At 43.4% G+C, this 21,400-nt stretch overlaps 1 protein-coding gene and 1 long non-coding RNA gene across 2 annotated transcripts in view; one reads left to right on the forward strand and one right to left on the reverse strand.

Moving 5' to 3' along the window:
- Positions 1-18,117, forward strand: part of kdm6al (lysine (K)-specific demethylase 6A, like) — a 71,434-nt gene extending 53,317 nt beyond the window's left edge. Inside the window, 5 exon segments of the mRNA XM_079841664.1 lie at positions 12,230-12,417; positions 13,181-13,322; positions 13,395-13,521; positions 14,456-14,626; positions 17,955-18,117. Of these exon segments, the coding sequence (XP_079697790.1) occupies positions 12,230-12,417; positions 13,181-13,322; positions 13,395-13,521; positions 14,456-14,626; positions 17,955-17,984 (658 nt within the window). The 3' untranslated portion in view covers positions 17,985-18,117.
- The window catches only part of LOC307141458, a 19,170-nt gene continuing 13,044 nt past the window's right edge, over positions 15,275-21,400 (reverse strand). Inside the window, exon 5 of the long non-coding RNA XR_013818350.1 lies at positions 15,275-16,257. This is a non-coding gene — a long non-coding RNA (uncharacterized lncRNA). The remainder of the gene's footprint in view (positions 16,258-21,400) is intronic.

Consider the following 21,400-nt stretch of genomic DNA (forward strand, 5'->3'; position numbering starts at 1 on the left):
ATCGTAGCAAGCCTAGTGCGGTTCTGAGAGAAGTATGTGCGGTTCTGAGAGAAGTATGTGTGGTTCTGTGAGAAGTATGTGTGGTTCTGTGAGAAGTATGTGTGGTTCTGTGAGAAGTATGTGTGGTTCTGTGAGAAGTATGTGTGGTTCTGTGAGAAGTATGTGCGGTTCTGTGAGAAGTATGTGTGGTTCTGTGAGAAGTATGTGCGGCTCTGAGAGAAGTATGTGCGGTTCTGAGAGAAGTATGAGCGGTTCTGTGAGGAGTATGTGCGGTTCTGTGAGAAGTATGTGCCGTTCTGAGAGAAGTATGTGCGGTTCTGAGAGAAGTATGTGCGGTTCTGTGAGAAGTATGTGCGGTTCTGAGAGAAGTATGTGCGGTTCTGAGAGAAGTATGAGCGGTTCTGTGAGGAGTATGTGCGGTTCTGTGAGAAGTATGTGCGGTTCTGAGAGAAGTATGTGCGGTTCTGTGAGAAGTATGTGCGGTTCTGTGAGAAGTATGTGCGGTTCTGAGAGAAGTATGAGCGGTTCTGTGAGAAGTATGTGTGGTTCTGTGAGAAGTATGTGCGGTTCTGTGAGAAGTATGTGCGGTTCTGTGAGAAGTATGTGCGGTTCTGAGAGAAGTATGTGCGGTTCTGTGAGAAGTATGTGCGGTTCTGAGAGAAGTATGTGCGGTTCTGTGAGAAGTATGTGCGGTTCTGTGAGAAGTATGTGCGGTTCTGAGAGAAGTATGTGCGGTTCTGTGAGAAGTATGTGCGGTTCTGTGAGGAGTATGTGCGGTTCTGAGAGAAGTATGTGCCGTTCTGAGAGAAGTATGTGCGGTTCTGAGAGAAGTATGTGCCGTTCTGAGAGAAGTATGTGCGGTTCTGAGAGAAGTATGTGCGGTTCTGTGAGAAGTATGTGCGGTTCTGAGAGAAGTATGTGCCGTTCTGAGAGAAGTATGTGCGGTTCTGAGAGAAGTATGTGCGGTTCTGAGAGAAGTATGAGCGGTTCTGTGAGAAGTATGTGCGGTTCTGAGAGAAGTATGTGCGGTTCTGTGAGAAGTATGTGCGGTTCTGAGAGAAGTATGAGCGGTTCTGAGAGAAGTATGTGCGGTTCTGAGAGAAGTATGTGCGGTTCTGTGAGAAGTATGTGCGGTTCTGAGAGAAGTATGTGCGGTTCTGTGAGAAGTATGTGCGGTTCTGAGAGAAGTATGTGCGGTTCTGAGAGAAGTATGAGCGGTTCTGTGAGGAGTATGTGCGGTTCTGTGAGAAGTATATGCGGTTCTGAGAGAAGTATGTGCGGTTCTGTGAGAAGTATGTGCGGTTCTGTGAGAAGTATGTGCGGTTCTGAGAGAAGTATGAGCGGTTCTGTGAGAAGTATGTGTGGTTCTGTGAGAAGTATGTGCGGTTCTGTGAGAAGTATGTGCGGTTCTGTGAGAAGTATGTGCGGTTCTGAGAGAAGTATGTGCGGTTCTGTGAGAAGTATGTGCGGTTCTGAGAGAAGTATGTGCGGTTCTGTGAGAAGTATGTGCGGTTTAGGGATGTGACGGTGAGGAAATTTTCCCACCGGTTAATTGATGTGTGACAACACCGGTAATACCGGTATCACCGGCGGAGGCTTTTAAATCACTAATTCTATCTAACCGAAAGTAACATGCACACGACCGCTCTGAACTGAAAACGCGCCAGTGCGCACACACCGTGAATGACAGCTCGTCTGTAAATGCGCGCTCTGTGAGGCCATGGGTGCGTCTCAATCAGTTCCCTAGTTCAGAATCAGTAGTCAGGGCACTGATCAAGCATTGATCAGTCTATGATTGAGATGCACGCCATGAATGAATAACAGTTCGTCCCCTTGTTTATACTCAACGCGCCCGCACGAGCGCGAGGGTGCGCGCGGCAAAAAATAAATGCGCGGAGGCTCGCGCTGCGGAGCCAGGCCAAAGTAAACAATGCGCGCTCTGTGCGGCCGTGCACATTTTACTTTCAGTTTTGAATTAGCGCCAATTCGGCTGCGGGTTGCTTGAATTGTGGGTTCATTAGCCTATTAGTTTTAATGAAAAACAAAACAACAAAACAAATGACAAACTCCCTTAAATAGGCGCTTTTACGTTTCGCTTTGAAACCAAATCTTGCGCGATCATCTCAGTCAGCTCCTCACTCTTAAATCTGATGAATGACTCCTGCCGCTGCCGAGACTCACGGTCGGGTCATGCTTTATTAAGAATTATTATTATTATTATTATATTACTGAATTTATTATTCAGTTTTTATTTGTATTGTCTGTTCTCTAACTGAACTAAATTATTTTATTACTATAAAAAAATCTAAAAGACGGTGGGCGGTGCCACGGTGGGCAAGTGATGTAACCGGTGTTGAGTCTGGAGACCGGTAACACCGGTAACACCGACTATCGTAGCAAGCCTAGTGCGGTTCTGAGAGAAGTATGTGCGGTTCTGAGAGAAGTATGTGTGGTTCTGTGAGAAGTATGTGTGGTTCTGTGAGAAGTATGTGTGGTTCTGTGAGAAGTATGTGTGGTTCTGTGAGAAGTATGTGCGGTTCTGTGAGAAGTATGTGTGGTTCTGTGAGAAGTATGTGTGGTTCTGAGAGAAGTATGTGTGGTTCTGAGAGAAGTATGTGCGGTTCTGAGAGAAGTATGTGTGGTTCTGAGAGAAGTATGTGCGGTTCTGAGAGAAGTATGTGTGGTTCTGTGAGAAGTATGTGTGGTTCTGTGAGAAGTATGTGTGGTTCTGAGAGAAGTATGTGCGGTTCTGAGAGAAGTATGTGCGGTTCTGAGAGAAGTATGTGCGGTTCTGAGAGAAGTATGTGTGGTTCTGTGAGAAGTATGTGTGGTTCTGTGAGAAGTATGTGTGGTTCTGTGAGAAGTATGTGTGGTTCTGTGAGAAGTATGTGTGGTTCTGTGAGAAGTATGTGTGGTTCTGTGAGAAGTATGTGTGGTTCTGTGAGAAGTATGTGCGGTTCTGTGAGAAGTATGTGCGGTTCTGTGAGAAGTATGTGCGGTTCTGTGAGAAGTATGTGTGGTTCTGAGAGAAGTATGTGTGGTTCTGTGAGAAGTATGTGTGGTTCTGTGAGAAGTATGTGTGGTTCTGTGAGAAGTATGTGTGGTTCTGTGAGAAGTATGTGCGGTTCTGTGAGAAGTATGTGCGGTTCTGTGAGAAGTATGTGCGGTTCTGTGAGAAGTATGTGTGGTTCTGTGAGAAGTATGTGTGGTTCTGTGAGAAGTATGTGTGGTTCTGTGAGAAGTATGTGCGGTTCTGTGAGAAGTATGTGCGGTTCTGTGAGAAGTATGTGTGGTTCTGAGAGAAGTATGTGTGGTTCTGAGAGAAGTATGTGCGGTTCTGTGAGAAGTATGTGCGGTTCTGAGAGAAGTATGAGCGGTTCTGAGAGAAGTATGTGCGGTTCTGAGAGAAGTATGAGCGGTTCTGAGAGAAGTATGTGCGGTTCTGTGAGAAGTATGTGTGGTTCTGAGAGAAGTATGTGTGGTTCTGTGAGAAGTATGTGTGGTTCTGTGAGAAGTATGTGTGGTTCTGTGAGAAGTATGTGTGGTTCTGTGAGAAGTATGTGTGGTTCTGTGAGAAGTATGTGTGGTTCTGTGAGAAGTATGTGCGGTTCTGTGAGAAGTATGTGTGGTTCTGTGAGAAGTATGTGTGGTTCTGTGAGAAGTATGTGTGGTTCTGTGAGAAGTATGTGCGGTTCTGTGAGAAGTATGTGCGGTTCTGTGAGAAGTATGTGTGGTTCTGAGAGAAGTATGTGTGGTTCTGAGAGAAGTATGTGCGGTTCTGTGAGAAGTATGTGCGGTTCTGAGAGAAGTATGAGCGGTTCTGAGAGAAGTATGTGCGGTTCTGAGAGAAGTATGAGCGGTTCTGAGAGAAGTATGTGCGGTTCTGAGAGAAGTATGTGCGGTTCTGTGAGAAGTATGAGCGGTTCTGTGAGAAGTATGTGCGGTTCTGTGAGAAGTATGAGCGGTTCTGTGAGAAGTATGTGCGGTTCTGTGAGAAGTATGAGCGGTTCTGTGAGAAGTATGTGTGGTTCTGAGAGAAGTATGTGCGGTTCTGTGAGAAGTATGAGCGGTTCTGTGAGAAGTATGAGCGGTTCTGTGAGAAGTATGTGTGGTTCTGAGAGAAGTATGTGCGGTTCTGAGAGAAGTATGTGTGGTTCTGTGAGAAGTATGTGCGGTTCTGTGAGAAGTATGTGTGGTTCTGAGAGAAGTATGAGCGGTTCTGTGAGAAGTATGTGCGGTTCTGTGAGGAGTATGTGCGGTTCTGTGAGAAGTATGAGCGGTTCAGTGAGGAGTGTGTGGTTCTGAGAGAAGCATGTGCGGTTCTGTGAGAGTATGAGCCGTTCTGTGAGAAGTATGTGCGGTTCTGTGAGAAGTATGTGTGGTTCTGTGAGAAGTATGTGCGGTTCTGTGAGAAGTATGTGTGGTTCTGAGAGAAGTATGTGCGGTTCTGAGAGAAGTATGTGCGGTTCTGTGAGAAGTATGTGTGGTTCTGAGAGAAGTATGTGCGGTTCTGTGAGAAGTATGTGCCGTTCTGTGAGAAGTATGTGCGGTTCTGTGAGAAGTATGTGTGGTTCTGTGAGAAGTATGTGCCGTTCTGAGATAAGTATGTGCGGTTCTGTGAGAAGTATGTGCGGTTCTGAGAGAAGTATGTGCGGTTCTGAGAGAAGTATGTGCGGTTCTGTGAGAAGTATGTGCCGTTCTGTGAGAAGTATGAGCGGTTCTGTGAGAAGTATGTGTGGTTCTGTGAGAAGTATGAGCGGTTCTGTGAGAAGTATGTGCGGTTCTGAGAGAAGTATGTGTGGTTCTGAGAGAAGTATGTGCGGTTCTGAGAGAAGTATGTGCCGTTCTGTGAGAAGTATGTGTGGTTCTGAGAGAAGTATGTGCCGTTCTGTGAGGAGTATGTGTGGTTCTGTGAGAAGTATGTGCCGTTCTGTGAGAAGTATGTGCGGTTCTGAGAGAAGTATGTGTGGTTCTGAGAGAAGTATGTGCGGTTCTGAGAGAAGTATGAGCGGTTCTGTGAGAAGTATGTGCCGTTCTGTGAGAAGTATGAGCGGTTCTGTGAGAAGTATGTGTGGTTCTGTGAGAAGTATGAGCGGTTCTGTGAGAAGTATGTGCCGTTCTGAGAGAAGTATGAGCGGTTCTGAGAGAAGTATGAGCGGTTCTGTGAGAAGTATGTGTGGTTCTGTGAGAAGTATGAGCGGTTCTGTGAGAAGTATGTGCGGTTCTTAGAGAAGTATGTGCGATTCTGAGAGAAGTATGTGTGGTTCTCTGAGAAGTATGTGTGGTTCTGTGAGAAGTATGTGCGGTTCTGTGAGAAGTATGTGCGGTTCTGTGAGAAGTATGTGCGGTTCTGTGAGAAGTATGTGCGGTTCTGTGAGAAGTATGTGCGGTTCTGTGAGAAGTATGTGCGGTTCTGTGAGAAGCATGTGTGGTTCTGTGAGAGTATGTGAGGTTCTGTGAGAAGTATGTGCGGTTCTGTGATAAGTATGTGCGGTTCTGAGAGAAGCATGTGCGGTTCTGTGAGAAGTATGAGCGGTTCTGAGAGAAGTATGTGCCGTTCTGAGAGAAGCATGTGCGGTTCTGTGAGAGTATGAGCGGTTCTGAGAGAAGTATGTGCCGTTCTGTGAGAAGCATGTGTGGTTCTGTGAGAAGTATGAGCGGTTCTGAGAGAAGTATGTGCCGTTCTGTGAGAAGTATGTGCGGTTCTGAGAGAAGTATGTGTGGTTCTGTGAGAAGTATGTGCGGTTCTGTGAGAAGTATGTGCGGTTCTGTGAGAAGTATGTGCGGTTCTGTCAGAAGTATGTGCGGATCTGTGAGAAGTGTGCGGTTCTGTGAGAAGTATGTGCGGTTCTGTGAGAAGTATGTGCGGTTCTGTGAGAAGTATGTGCGGTTCTGTGAGAAGTATGTGCGGTTCTGTGAGGAGTGTGCGGTTCTGTGAGAAGTATGTGCGGTTCTGTGAGAAGTATGTGCGGTTCTGAGAGAAGTATGTGCGGTTCTGTGAGAAGTATGTGCGGATCTGTGAGAAGTATGTGCGGTTCTGAGAGAAGTATGTGCGGTTCTGTGAGGAGTATGTGCGGTTCTGTGAGAAGTATGTGCGGTTCTGTGAGAAGTATGTGCGGTTCTGAGAGAAGTATGTGCGGTTCTGTGAGAAGTATGTGCGGTTCTGAGAGAAGTATGTGCGGTTCTGTGAGAAGTATGTGCGGTTCTGTGAGAAGTATGTGCGGTTCTGAGAGAAGTATGTGCGGTTCTGAGAGAAGTATGTGCGGTTCTGTGAGAAGTATGTGCGGATCTGTGAGAAGTATGTGCGGTTCTGAGAGAAGTATGTGCGGTTCTGTGAGGAGTATGTGCGGTTCTGTGAGAAGTATGTGCGGTTCTGTGAGAAGTATGTGCGGTTCTGTGAGAAGTATGTGCGGTTCTGTGAGAAGTATGTGCGGTTCTGTGAGAAGTATGAGCGGTTCTGTGAGAAGTATGTGCGGTTCTGTGAGAAGTATGTGCGGTTCTGTGATAAGTATGTGCGGTTCTGAGAGAAGCATGTGCGGTTCTGTGAGAAGTATGAGCGGTTCTGAGAGAAGTATGTGCCGTTCTGAGAGAAGCATGTGCGGTTCTGTGAGAGTATGAGCGGTTCTGAGAGAAGTATGTGCCGTTCTGTGAGGAGTATGTGCGGTTCTGTGAGAAGTATGTGCGGTTCTGTGAGAAGTATGTGCGGTTCTGTGAGAAATATGTGCGGTTCTGAGAGAAGTATGTGCGGTTCTGTGAGAAGTATGTGCGGTTCTGAGAGAAGTATGTGCGGTTCTGAGAGAAGTATGTGCGGTTCTGTGAGAAGTATGTGCGGTTCTGTGAGAAGTATGTGCGGTTCTGAGAGAAGTATGTGCGGTTCTGAGAGAAGTATGTGCGGTTCTGTGAGAAGTATGTGCGGATCTGTGAGAAGTATGTGCGGTTCTGAGAGAAGTATGTGCGGTTCTGTGAGGAGTATGTGCGGTTCTGTGAGAAGTATGTGCCGTTCTGTGAGAAGTATGTGTGGTTCTGAGAGAAGTATGTGCGGTTCTGAGAGAAGTATGTGTGGTTCTGTGAGAAGTATGTGCGGTTCTGTGAGAAGTATGTGCGGTTCTGTGAGAAGTATGTGCGGTTCTGTGAGGAGTATGTGTGGTTCTGTGAGGAGTATGCGCGGTTCTGTGAGGAGTATGCGCGGTTCTGTGAGAAGTATGTGTGGTTCTGTGAGGAGTATGCGCGGTTCTGTGAGAAGTATGTGTGGTTCTGTGAGGAGTATGCGCGGTTCTGTGAGAAGTATGTGCGGTTCTGTGAGGAGTATGTGTGGTTCTGTGAGGAGTATGCGCGGTTCTGTGAGGAGTATGTGTGGTTCTGTGAGAAGTATGTGCGGTTCTGTGAGGAGTATGCGCGGTTCTGTGAGGAGTATGTGTGGTTCTGTGAGAAGTATGTGCGGTTCTGTGAGGAGTATGCGCGGTTCTGTGAGAAGTATGTGTGGTTCTGTGAGGAGTATGCGCGGTTCTGTGAGAAGTATGTGCGGTTCTGTGAGGAGTATGTGTGGTTCTGTGAGGAGTATGCGCGGTTCTGTGAGGAGTATGTGTGGTTCTGTGAGAAGTATGTGCGGTTCTGTGAGGAGTATGCGCGGTTCTGTGAGAAGTATGTGTGGTTCTGTGAGAAGTATGTGCGGTTCTGAGAGAAGTATGTGCGGATCTGTGAGAAGTATGTGCGGTTCTGTGAGAAGTATGTGCGGTTCTGTGAGAAGTATGTGCCGTTCTGTGAGAAGTATGTGCGGTTCTGAGAGAAGTATGTGCGGTTCTGTGAGAAGTATGTGCCGTTCTGTGAGAAGTATGTGCGGTTCTGAGAGAAGTATGTGTGGTTCTGTGAGGAGTATGCGCGGTTCTGTGAGGAGTATGTGTGGTTCTGTGAGAAGTATGTGCGGTTCTGTGAGGAGTATGCGCGGTTCTGTGAGAAGTATGTGCGGTTCTGAGAGAAGTATGTGCGGATCTGTGAGAAGTATGTGCGGTTCTGTGAGAAGTATGTGCGGTTCTGTGAGAAGTATGTGCGGTTCTGAGAGAAGTATGTGCGGATCTGTGAGAAGTATGTGCGGTTCTGTGAGAAGTATGTGCCGTTCTGTGAGAAGTATGTGCGGTTCTGAGAGAAGTATGTGCCGTTCTGTGAGAAGTATGTGCGGTTCTGTGGGCTTCAGGGTTCCCACACACTGACTCTGGATGAGTGTGTAAACACATGTGACCCTATTCAGTTTTCTAAAATGATCAAATTCTAATGCATTCATCTCAAAGGCAGTGTTTTCCTTCAGTGATTGAGGAACAGAAATGAGTAAATTCTAGGCTCTTTTCCCAGGGTTGAATTAGTTCTTGAATTTCAGACACATGGATTCAAGGCCTGGAAAGTACTTGAAAACAAACACAGGTCCTTGAAAGTGCTTGAATTAAATTTGAAATAAATGTAGTTTAGAATGGTGTTATTTCAAAAATTGTCTATCAAAGACCGAACGAAACGTTGCTTATGTTTGGGGGGGTAGCGGGGAAGAAAAACTTGAACCGATGAAGAGCAGTACATACACTTGCTGAAAATGAAAAGTTGCGATTTTCTATGCCGATATGGCTAGCCTCGGAACTATACTCTCATTCCTGCGTAATAATCATGGAACTTTGAGCCGTACCATGGGTGAAGCGGCGCAATATTACGCGACGCCTGAAAATAGGCTAACTTCCGTCAACATAACCAACGTGACAACTTGCTTGCACAGAGAGCGTGCTGGGACTATTTTCAGGTGCTGTGTGATATTATTGCGCCGCTGCACCCATGGGACGGCTCAAAGTTCCGTGATTATTACGCAGGAATGAGAGTATAGTTCCTAGCCATATCAGTCTAGAAAATCACAACTTTTCATTTTCCGGTCGGTTTTAGTACACAATGTAACTATACACATTACAACATCTAAATAGGATAATGTTGCCGTTATTTTGTCACTTATTGAGCAGTTGGCTAGCTGTAGCCGTTTACCTCCAGTCTTTGTGCTAAGCTAGGCTAGCTGGAGCCATTTACCTCCAGTCTTTGTGCTAAGCTAGGCTAGCTGGAGCCATTTACCTCCAGTCTTTGTTCTAAGCTAGGCTAGCGGTGGGTGCGTCAGACAGAGGTGAGACACAACCAGACATGGAGATGAGAATAGTGTGTATGGACTTATCTAACTCTGGGGGATTCGGTGAATAAGCTAAATAAATGGTGCTTGAAAAAGTCCTTGAATCTGGTGTTGATGAAAGAGTGGGAACCCTGTGCCAATATGACACCGGTACCTATAGAACCGGTGTGTACCGGACCCAATCAGAACGCAGATTTCGGTGCCACTTAAATTCAAACGTGCTTTCGTGCTTTGGCTGGCGCAGAGCCAGAGACAAACACGCTCAGCGCTCATCACATATCACAACTATTCAGTGTTTTCAACCACATCATGTCTATTTTAGGTTTCAGACGTGTAAATGCACACGAGTACTAGCAAAAAACACACACACTGATGTCTATGGCAGGGTTCCCACGCTTCTTGATAGTTCTTGAGTTTCAGACACATGGATTCAAGGCCTGGAAAGTACTTGAAAACAAAAACAGGTCCTTGAAAGTGCTTGAATTAAGTGTGAACTATATTTTGTTAGATTAGCATGTGCTATTACAAACATTGGCCTTCATGCGCTGCCAAAGCCGGAACAAAACCGCATTACGGGAGGAAGATATTTCAATATATTTCTGCTGTTCCATAAGCGCCATCTGCTGTCTAAAGCCCTATTCGTTCGGTAGTTGTTTCTGGTGGGGTCGTGAGGTATTTTCATCATTGTCAGGGGCTAGTCTGGGATTTTATTGCCGCCCGAATCCAGAATGTCAGTGTTTTTCTCCCACCACCCGCGTTAAAATCCCCGGCCGAATTACCCACTGTTTTAGACAAACACCAAAGATGTGTGGTCATTTAATTGCCGTTTTTTCAAAATGAGATCACTACAAAATTCACTGTTTATATCCTTTTTGGCCCCTGCAGGCCACCGTACGGTTGTGCTTTGCTGTAATTTGGATGCATTTTAAAGATCTAGACTTTTATTACTGAAATGCTGGCAAGTATTTACAAGAGTAATATATTTCATCACCGCTCAAAAAAGAAAAAGAAGAAAATGGGCCGTTATTACGGCAGCGATTATATCTATTAAATATAATATATGTGCAGGTCTTAAAATCCTTCAAATTAATTTTTAAAAAGGTACATGTACAGGTGATTTAATAAATAATTTAGCATATTTTTAATGCCTAACATTTAACTTGTCCATATCTTTTCATTTAATTGGAAAACAATATTATCTCTATATTTTGATGTTTTAATTAAGTAAAGATTTATAAAAAAGAAAACTAAAACTAGTGTGAAGTAAATGTTAAAAGCAGGAATAAGAGCTGCAAACTACATCTCTCGTTAAAACTCGCTCGCTCTTCTACACCAGCCTCTTTCCTCATTGGATTTTGTAAAATTGCTAATTTTTCCTCATTGGAAATTGTATTTATTTGTCAGTTTATGCTTTAGTGTTACTGCATTAATGATAGACACAGGTACAGTAGGTGTTTGAGATATTGGCAGTAACACACACACCGTAATCGTTTTTATTGTGCTTGATTTAACATAAAAGGTGCTTTAAAAAGTCCTTGAATCTGGTGTTCATGAAAGAGTGGGAACCCTGCTATGGAAGTGGCAATAATCCTTTCAGACAGGTATAATTTGACTAACTTGCGTGTTTTATTCACATCAGATACACATTATATAGTAAGTCTATAGTTCACTCTATTCTTCTCCCAGTTCAGCGCTCATTTACTTTCATGTATTTCGTGAGACGTGGATGAATATACGTGTTATAAATCCGACAACTAAAGAGGCGCAAACTAAAATGGTGGCACCCATTGCGCATTTTAGATCAACTAACACACATTCACATTCACATATTTGAAAATCGGAATATCAGATAGTTCATGACATAGTTTGTTAATATTTTTAAGAAAAAACGAAATAACCCCGACACAGCTGAGCTATTGTGGCCGCTCATGTGAGAAGCATGACGTGTCGCCATGGAAACAATAAGGCGATGCGTTCTAAAATATTTAGCCAGAGAATATGATCATATTTCAAAATAAAGCTGAAGCTTGAAGCTGGTTTGTAGCAGAGCAAGAACACAGACTCTGCTGTTATTACTGTAACTGTTATTAGTGTTAAATTAGGCCTGTTGTAGTTGAGTTAGTGGCTTAGGTTTTACTGTGAATTTAAGTAAATTGTGTTTTGTATTTATTTATATTTATATATATTTAAGTAAACTTTAAACTTTTAATAAATGGTTCAATTTAAATAATTTAAAAAAAAAATCAATAAAAAGCCATTCTTTAATGTCATCCACTTCGTTTTGTGGCTCTTAAAAAATAAAATAAAAAAAAGTATCGGTATCGAAAAAAACTCAACCCTAGTTATCACTGATAAAAACAATGCCTCTACTATAGACCAAGAGCAATGCTGCACGTGTTAGATAAATATGTTCTGGCTAATCTACGGAAAATGTTAGTCTGGAAATGTAGAATGTGTAGGAACCCTGAGTCAAAGGTGAAGGATGCTTTACCCTGAGAGGAAAAGTGTCATCATTTGTGTTTCGTAGACCAACGAGCATCTTATTTGGCATGAGGGCGAGTAAATGAAGATATTTACGTCTCCGAGATCTGTTCCTCCAGTGAAAGCCTGTGCACCCTAAACTACAGAGATGTGGAGCGCCTAGAGGCTTCATATGATCAACAGATTTCAGCGGAGCATTGATCTGAAGAAGAAAGCTGATCTCTGGCGACAGCAAACCTCATGGGTTCTTACAGAAGCTCAAGTGTGCCGAAAAACACACAAGAGGGAACCTCATCGATGTTTGTTTGCTGATTAATGTTTACATGTGAATTAAATCTGATCATAAGAGATTGTGTCTCTTCAGGAGACTTGGATTAAACCGCTCCATTCCTATGGGTCACAGTTTTGGAGGAATGGACTTTGAATGGAGGAACAGAAATTGCTCAAATATCTTCATTTGTGTTTGGAAGATGAACGAGAGAAACGTCATGAGTAATTGATGACCGTAGTTGGTCTGATGCCTCAGATCATGTGGCGGATCTTAAATGGCTTCTATCAGTTCTTGGATTGAAATGTGTCTCTTCTGACGACTTTTTGCAGGAACAACATCAACTTCCTGAAGGGTTCGTGGTGGCCGAATCTGGAGGATTTGTACGAGGCTAACGTGCCGGTGTACCGGTTCATCCAGCGGCCCGGAGATCTGGTCTGGCTGAACACCGGAACGGTCCACTGGGTCCAGGCCATCGGCTGGTGCAATAACATCTCCTGGAACGTGGGCCCTCTAACCGGTGCGCAGCCTACGTGAACGAACACGCTACACGCACAACCTACATTAACGAACACGCTACACGCATAACCTACATGAACGAACACGCTACACGCATAACCTACATGAAGGAACACGCTACACGCACAACCTACATGAAGGAACACGCTACACGCACAACCTACATTAACGAACACGCTACACGCATAACCTACATGAACGAACACGCTTCACGCATAACCTACGTGAACGAACACGCTACACGCATAACCTACATGAAGGAACACGCTACACGCACAACCTACATTAACGAACACGCTACACGCATAACCTACATGAACGAACACGCTTCACGCATAACCTACGTGAACGAACACGCTACACGCATAACCTACATGAACGAACACGCTACACGCATAACCTACATGAACGAACACGCTACACGCATAACCTACATGAACGAACACACTACACGCATAACCTACATGAACGAACACACTACACGCATAACCTACATGAACGAACACGCTTCACGCATAACCTACATGAACGAACACGCTACACGCATAACCTACATGAACGAACACGCTACACGCATAACCTACATGAACGAACACGCTACACGCATAACTTACATGAACGAACACGCTTCACGCATAACCTACATGAACGAACACGCTACATGCATAACCTACTTGAATGAACACGCTACACACACAGATGATCCGTGTGTGGAGTCCGCTGTGGTCCGTCATGTGATTGTTGTGTGTGTCTGCTTCCTGTAGCGTATCAGTACAAGCTGGCCGTCGAGCGTTACGAGTGGAACAAACTCCAGAGCGTGAAATCGATGGTTCCCATGGTGCATCTGTCCTGGAACATGGCGAGGAACATTAAAGTGTCCGACCTCAAGCTGTTTGAGATGATCAAGTGAGTGGGGTTTCCTCAGGCGGAGTCCCATCCTCCTCTGGCGGTGATGACTGATCTCTCTCTGCTCCACAGGTTCTGTCTGCTGCGGACGCTCAAGCAGTGCCAGGCCATAAAGGAGGCGCTGGTGGCTGCTGGGAAGGAGACCATCTGGCACAGGAGAGGCCGAGATGAGCCGGCCCATTACTGCTCCATCTGTGAGGTGAGTCCTGGACCAATAGCTGTTCTCCTCAGCCCATGAGCTGAAGTCACATGGCTCCAGTGCTGGACAGTAACTGAGCACATTTACTTGAGTACTGTACTTAAGTACACTTTTTGAGTATCTGTACTTTACTGAAGTATTATTTTTTAGGGAAACTTTTACTTTAACTTCACTACATTTGAAAGACAAATATCGTACTTTTTACTCCACTACATTTCTATCAAGATCCTCAAAGTCGAAAGTCGTTTCTTTAGCAGCTTTGCAAGTCAGTGGATGATTTTTTTGTTTCTTCTTTAAAAGTTTTTTTTTTTTGCAAAATGTAAATGTCTGGGAGAAAGAGAAGCATAGACATATGGATGATGAAAGAGCTCAGTTTGTGTCTTTGAGATGCCAGAGCATGAGGACTGATTACAGCTTTCTTTTGTGGGGGTTTTCGCACTTAAACAGACCAATACACACAAAATGTCAATTTTCATTTTGGAAAGTATTCACGTAAACAAAGTTGATTATGTCATAAGTGAACGTAAATAGTTGGGGGAATATTGGATGTGTATCAGTGTGTAGGATTTGTGCATTCTGCCTTAAAGTGACAGCAGCTTTGTAAAAAGCTTTGTAACTTTAAGTGTTTAAATTAGTTCAAGTTAGTCGTATGGAGCATCACTGACTGGCTTAAACCACATTTATACAACAATGCAACAATAATAAAATAATGCATTGACATAAAAAAGGAAATTTACTTTTGATACTTAAGTACTTTTAAAAGCAAGTACTTCTGTACTTTTACTGAAGTAAAAATAGTTTTTAACAACTTTCACTTGTAACGGAGTAATATTTGACCAGTACTTTTACTTTCACTCGAGTAATGGAGTTGTGTAGTTTGTCCACCTCTGCATGACTCCTGTGCTGAAGTCACATGACTCCTGTGCTGTTGCAGGTGGAGGTGTTCAACCTGCTCTTCGTGACGAGCGACAGCTTCTCCCGCAAGGCGTCCGTGGTCCACTGTCAGGACTGCGCCCGGAAGGCCAGCGGCGAGCTGGACGGGTTTGTGGTGCTGGAGCAGTTCCGGATGGACGACCTCATGCAGGTTTACGACCAGTTCTCATTAGTAAGTCCTTTCGGTTTTATGCCGTTCTTGAACCAGGGGGTGAGCGTTGGCTCTAGCAGCCCAGAGAGATGGAGCGCACACTAAAGCCCATTCACACCCAAGACGAGGACTATAGCGAACGAGCTAACTCTGGAGAATGAGCTGGTTAAGGCCCTGGAGAAGTCTTGACATGCTCTGACATTTGTGTTTTTTTCAGTTGCTTATAAACACATGAAGTGTAATTACACTTTATTCAGCACAAACTGGGCTACCAGAATATGAGAGCAACATGTATGTACATAACATAAAAATGTTTATGCATGGTTTTTGAAAAAACTTTGTTTTAAAATGAAGGCCTCAAAACACACAGTAGATATGTGTTCACAAGACTTTTGACTAATGGGTGTATTTGCATTGAGTTTTTTCTTTAAACTGATGTGAGAATTATTGAGCCTATTCATTCACATAAAACAATATATTCATTTACAATTTGTAAGATTTTCTTCACAAAGCCAATATGTGAGGAGGCGTGATAGCTAATGAATAATGCTGGAGATCCCCTGAGAGGACAAAAGAACATAATGACCTGCATAATGAGCTGCATAATGAATGAGCTTCAGGTAGGCCTATGTGACAGAGAGCAACAGAGCAAAGGAAATATATTTTTTTGTAGTTTATTATATTTGGAATGTAGTCAACAAAGGCCTATTATATTTGAAATGAACAGAAGATTTGACTACACTGCAAAAAAATGCTCTTCTTATTTGGTATTTTTTCTTTTTTCCAGTCCAAATATTAAAAATTCTTAAATCAAGATTAATTTACTAGATAAGTGAAAATTTCTGGGGGGAAAATCAAAATGAAGTGAGTTTTTGCTGAAAACAATCTATATTATCTGCCACAACAATTTATGATTTATTAAACCATAATTTATGATTTATTACACCAATTTATTAAAACACAACAATTAATGAGATTAAAACTCCAAACTTACTTTATATCACAAGTCAAATGTTTTAAATAACCTTATGTGATCTCATTTGGCTTTGGATCAAAAAATCACACAGAAAATATATCATTTTACAATATTCTGCATAATTATAAAAGCTTGAATAGCATTGGTTAGATTATAAATATAATCTATTATGAAAACATGGTTTAAATAACACAGATAAGCCATATGTTGTCGTGATTGTGTGTTTATTATCATCTTATGATTGCGTGTCTATCTGCATGTTATAGCGATTTCTGGTAGCTGTTCATGTCAGAGAGAATGTCACATGGTATCTTCTTCGTCTACCGGATAATCAATTAAATTCAAATTTATTTGTATATCGCTTTTCATGATACAAATCATTTCAAAGCAGCTTCACAGAAAATGCATCTACATTACAATTTAAATTGATTTGTACATGTTATGCATTCACACATATACAAAGCACACAGATGAGCTAACTATCTATTATTAATCAATATAATAACTATGGCACAGAAATAAGTGAAATAAGAATACATGTAGTTAATGAATACGGTATAGAGATGAGCATGAGTGTGTGTTGATGCAGAGCGGCGTCATCTGAAGTCCTGCAGGAGTTGAGTCGTCTCGTATATGGACTCATGTGCTCAGAGCGCCCTCTGGCTGCCAGTGTGAACTGAAAACACAACAGATTGAAATAATAACACTTCTCTGTATAGAAGTTAGACACAGACATATGAGAATCTATCAATATTTCTCCTCATCTGCACACTTTTGAAAGCCCTGAGTGATGTTGATTTGTCGCGAGTCTTCGTGAGGAGAATAGAGGAGTTTATGAATGAGAGCAGCTGAGGCTCATATTACAATCAAACGGTACCGACGCGGTTTTCATATTCATAACTCCTGACACATATTAACATATCACGGTCACTATATGACTTTGAGAATAAAACAGGTCAAAAATGGAAGCTTGAGTCTTAGATCTTTTAAATGATGTAAAGTTTGTCAAGGTAATTTCTTACATCTGAGAGTAATTTTGAGCTAATTTAAACAAAGAAAGCTTCAGTGCGTCCTCGCGCAGGTTTTTGCGTTTAATATTCACAGATAAACTTAGCCTCCTTATACACAGCGGGGGATCGTTTCTTTCAGAAATCAACAGCTTGTCATAGAGAATTATTCCAGGATTATTAAACGCGTCTCAGAACGATGTAGTTGAAGTAGGAGTGCAGTACTTGATGTGTTAGTTTGAGATGATGTGTGTGTGGGCGTCGACTCTGGAGCCAGTATTTGAATCTCAATAGAGCGCGCGCTTCATGTCTCATGTTTGTTAGACAAGTATTCACTAAGCTAGAGGTCATTTTTGAAGACTATCTGAGTGTGTAGGGCTGTACGATTAATCGAAAAATAACCGACACCAACATTCAAAATGGTAAATGGTAAATGGACTGCATTTATATAGCGCTTTTTAACAGACCTACGGCCATCCAAAGCGCTTTACATTTTGCCTCACATTCACCCATTCACACACTCATTCACACACCGACGGCGGTGTCAGCCATGCAAGGCGCCATCCAGCTCGTCGGGAGCAGCTGGGGTTAGGTGTCTTGCTCATGGACACCTCGGCACTTGGTCAGGTGGAACCGGGGATCGAACCACCAACCTTCCGGTTTGTAGACAACCTACATGAACCACTGAGCCACTGCCGCCCCATTCAGATCCTCTTACCGACGTATTTTTACCATGTCGGTTATTTGGGTTTTCACGTGACTCCGCCCCGTCAGTCACAGCTAGTGCAGTTTGCAGACACACAGAGAGATGCAGGAGCGGTTATCTGTGTTTATAGATGCCCAGAATCACTATAGCAACTACATGTTTTACACAGTTTATACAGGTCAGTTAATTGCGGTTCTTATAGCCTATGCGCTGCCACCGACACACACACACACAGACGGCGCGCGCAAGCCCGAAGCCGCTTTCACTTTCGTGCTCATAAAGTTTGTCAAGTATGCGTTTAAAGGCTTGCCAGTTTCAACATTTAAAGAGATTGTGCACTATTCAAAAACAATTTGAACCGTGTCGCGTCTCTGATAACGCGTGCGCGCGCCCTGAAGGCAGATCTTTCACCTGCGTCCTCACAAAGCTTGCCATTTGTATGCGTTTTAAGCCCTGCCAGTTTGAACATTAAAGCGAGTTTCGACCATCAGATGTGTATTATGTTGAACTAATGCCTGATTTATTGTGACAAACCAACACTCAGACAGAAGCTCGCACATCACGTGAAGATCGCGCGCAGAAACGCAGTGCGTGCGTGCGTGCGTGCGTGCGTGCGTGTAACGAGTCTCTGGAGTAACGCTCTTTGCTTGTGTTTTCCAGGCTCCTGCTCTGCATTCGTCTTCATCTTGACATTGAGCCGCTCTCCATGTGGATGATCTGCCACTACAGGAACTCTGCAAACGGCCCCTGATGTTCAGGACAGGCCGGAGTCCGTCGCGAGCACACGAGCGGCTGTGTGTGTCTATGCAACCGGTGTATAGCTGCAGTGTGTGGTTATGTGTATAACTGCAGTGTGTGGTTATGTGTATAACTGCAGTGTGTGGTTATGTGTATAACTGCAGTGTGTGGTTATGGCCTGCGGGGGCGCTGGAGAGCGACTTCCTCTCTCCTCCTCCTGGATGGGCGGCTCGCCGCTGCTTCACGTGAGAAATGAATCTCGAAAACTGGGGAGGAATTATGGGAAACTGGTTTTGTACATAGTGTCCATCACAGCTGTCCCCTACAGACTACTGACCCCTGACCCGAGACGCGGTTTTGTATTTTGTTAACATGCTGAGATCTTTCCTTGTGTCTCGAGGGTTGGCCTTCACAGAGGAGCGCTAGCCTAGCTTTTGTACGGTAGATAGCGATTTTACGACGACTTTGGATGGCAAAATCTACAAAAAAATATTTGTAATGTGAAGAATTAGGATATATATATATATATGTATATATGTATGTATGTATATATATATATATGTATATATATCATATATATATATATATATATATATATATATATATATATATATATATATATATAATTTTTTACTGCTTTTATGTTTTTCCTGTCTGGTTATTTTGACACCACGTTGGATATTTTGTTTCTTAGGTAAGAAAAAGGAAAATAATTGTGGAAAAAACAACAGCCAAGTCACAAAGAAACTGGGTTGCACATAGAGTAAGGAAAACCGTTTAAATGGTCTGTGTTTTTTCCTTCCTCGTTTGTTTCTAATCCTGATGTACATTTACACTATTTATAAATACATATTTATTGCTTGAAGATATTTGTGGATGGAATGCTGTTATTTTTCCCAGAGTACCTGCCATTAAATCTGAAGGAGTTTGGTCATTTAAACTACTCCTGCATTTTCTATATAGAATTAAACTGCTTAGTAAGCATTGTACAGAACTATCAAATTGTTTTATTGTTTGAAGAATGTTTTATGAGTTATTAAACAAGTTGTCAACATTTCCATGCACGTGTGTTGAGTATGTGTGTGTGTGTGTGTGTGTTGAGTACGTGTGTGTGTGTGTGTGTGTGTTGAGTACGTGTGTTGAGTGTGTGTGTGTGTGTGTGTGTGTGTGTGTGTGTGTTGAGTACGTGTGTTGAGTGTGTGTGTGTGTGTGTGTGTGTGTGTGTGTGTGTGTGTGTGTGTGTGTGTGTGTGTGTTGAGTACGTGTGTGTGTGTGTGTGTGTGTGTGTGTGTGCTGAGTACGTGTTGAGTACGTATGTGTGTGTGTTGAGTACGTGTGTGTGTGTGTTGAGTACATGTGTTGAGTGTGTGTGTGTGTGTGTGTTGAGTACGTGTGTGTGTGTGTTGAGTACGTATGTGTGTGTGTGTTGAGTACATGTGTTGAGTACGTATGTGTGTGTGCTGAGTACATGTGTTGAGTACGTATGTGTGTGTGCTGAGTACATGTGTTGAGTACGTGTGTGTGTGTGTGTGTGTTGAGTACATGTGTTGAGTGTGTGTGTGTGTTGAGTATGTGTGTGTGTTGAGTACGTATGTGTGTGTGTTGAGTACGTATGTGTGTGTGTTGAGTACATGTGTTGAGTACGTGTGTGTGTGTGTGTGTGTTGAGCACCTGTGTTGAGTGTGTGTGTGTTGAGTACATGTGTTGAGTACGTATGTGTGTGTTGGGTACATGTGTTGAGTACGTGTGTGTGTGTGTGTTGAGCACCTGTGTTGAGTGTGTGTGTGTTGAGTACGTGTGTGTGTGTGTTGAGTACATGTGTTGAGTACGTGTGTTGAGTATGTGTGTGTGTTGAGTACGTGTGTGTGCTTAGTACGTGTGTTGAGTATGTATGTGTGTGTTCAGTATGTATGTGTTTAGTACGTATGTGTGTGTTGAGTGTGTGTGTGTGTGTTGAGTATGTATGTGTTGAGTACGTGTGTGTGTGTTGAGTACGTGTGTTGAGTGTGTGTGTGTGTGTGTGTGTGTTGAGTACGTGTGTTGAGTGTGTGTGTGTGTGTGTTGAGTACGTATGTGTGTGTGTGTGTGTGTGTGTGTGTGTTGAGTACATGTGTTGAGTACGTATGTGTGTGTGTTGAGTACGTGTGTGTGTGTGTGTGTTGAGTACATGTGTTGAGTGTGTGTGTGTGTGTGTGTGTTGAGTGTGTGTGTGTGTGTGTGTGTTGAGTACGTGTGTGTGTGTGTGTGTGTTGAGTACGTGTGTGTGTGTGTGTGTTGAGTACGTATGTGTGTGTGTTGAGTACATGTGTTGAGTACGTATGTGTGTGTGCTGAGTACATGTGTTGAGTACGTGTGTGTGTGTTGAGTACATGTGTTGAGTGTGTGTGTGTTGAGTACGTGTGTTGAGTATGTGTGTGTGTGTTGAGTACGTATGTGTGTGTGTTGAGTACGTATGTGTGTGTGTTGAGTACGTATGTGTGTGTGTTGAGTACGTATGTGTGTGTGTTGAGTACATGTGTTGAGTACGTGTGTGTGTGTGTTGAGCACCTGTGTTGAGTGTGTGTGTGTGTTGAGTACATGTGTTGAGTACGTACGTATGTGTGTGTTGGGTACATGTGTTGAGTACGTGTGTGTGTGTGTTGAGTACATGTGTTGAGTATGTGTGTGTGTTGAGTACGTGTGTGTGCTTAGTACGTGTGTTGAGTATGTATGTGTGTGTTCAGTATGTATGTGTTTAGTACGTATGTGTGTGTTGAGTGTGTGTGTGTGTGTGTGTGTTGAGTATGTATGTGTTGAGTACGTATGTGTGTGTGTTGAGTACATGTGTTGAGTATGTGTGTGTGTGGAGTACGTATGTGTGTGTGTTGAGTACGTGTGTGTGTGTTGAGCACCTGTGTTGAGTACGTGTGTGTGTGTGTGTGTGTGTGTTGAGTACGTATGTGTGTGTTGGGTACATGTGTTGAGTACGTGTGTGTGTTGAGTACATGTGTTGAGTACGTGTGTTGAGTATGTGTGTGTGTTGAGTACGTGTGTGTGCTTAGTACGTGTGTTGAGTACGTATGTGTGTGTTGAGTACGTGTGTGTGTGTGTTGAGTATGTGTGTGTGTGTGTGTGTTGAGTACGTGTGTGTGTGCTTAGTACGTGTGTTGAGTACGTATGTGTGTGTTGAGTACGTGTGTGTGTGTGTTGAGTATGTGTGTGTGTGTGTGTTGAGTATGTATGTGTGTGTTGAGTATGTATGTGTTGAGTACGTATGTGTGTGTGGTGATTACGTCAAACGCGAGTAATGTTTGCTCACACTCACGAGGTCAGTTACTATTGAACAGGCCTCCAGATGTTAGAGTTCACCAGCCTCTCGTGTCACGTCT

Source organism: Gobio gobio, assembly GCF_949357685.1.
Source record: "Gobio gobio genome assembly, chromosome: 17".
Taxonomy (NCBI): domain Eukaryota; kingdom Metazoa; phylum Chordata; class Actinopteri; order Cypriniformes; family Gobionidae; genus Gobio; species Gobio gobio.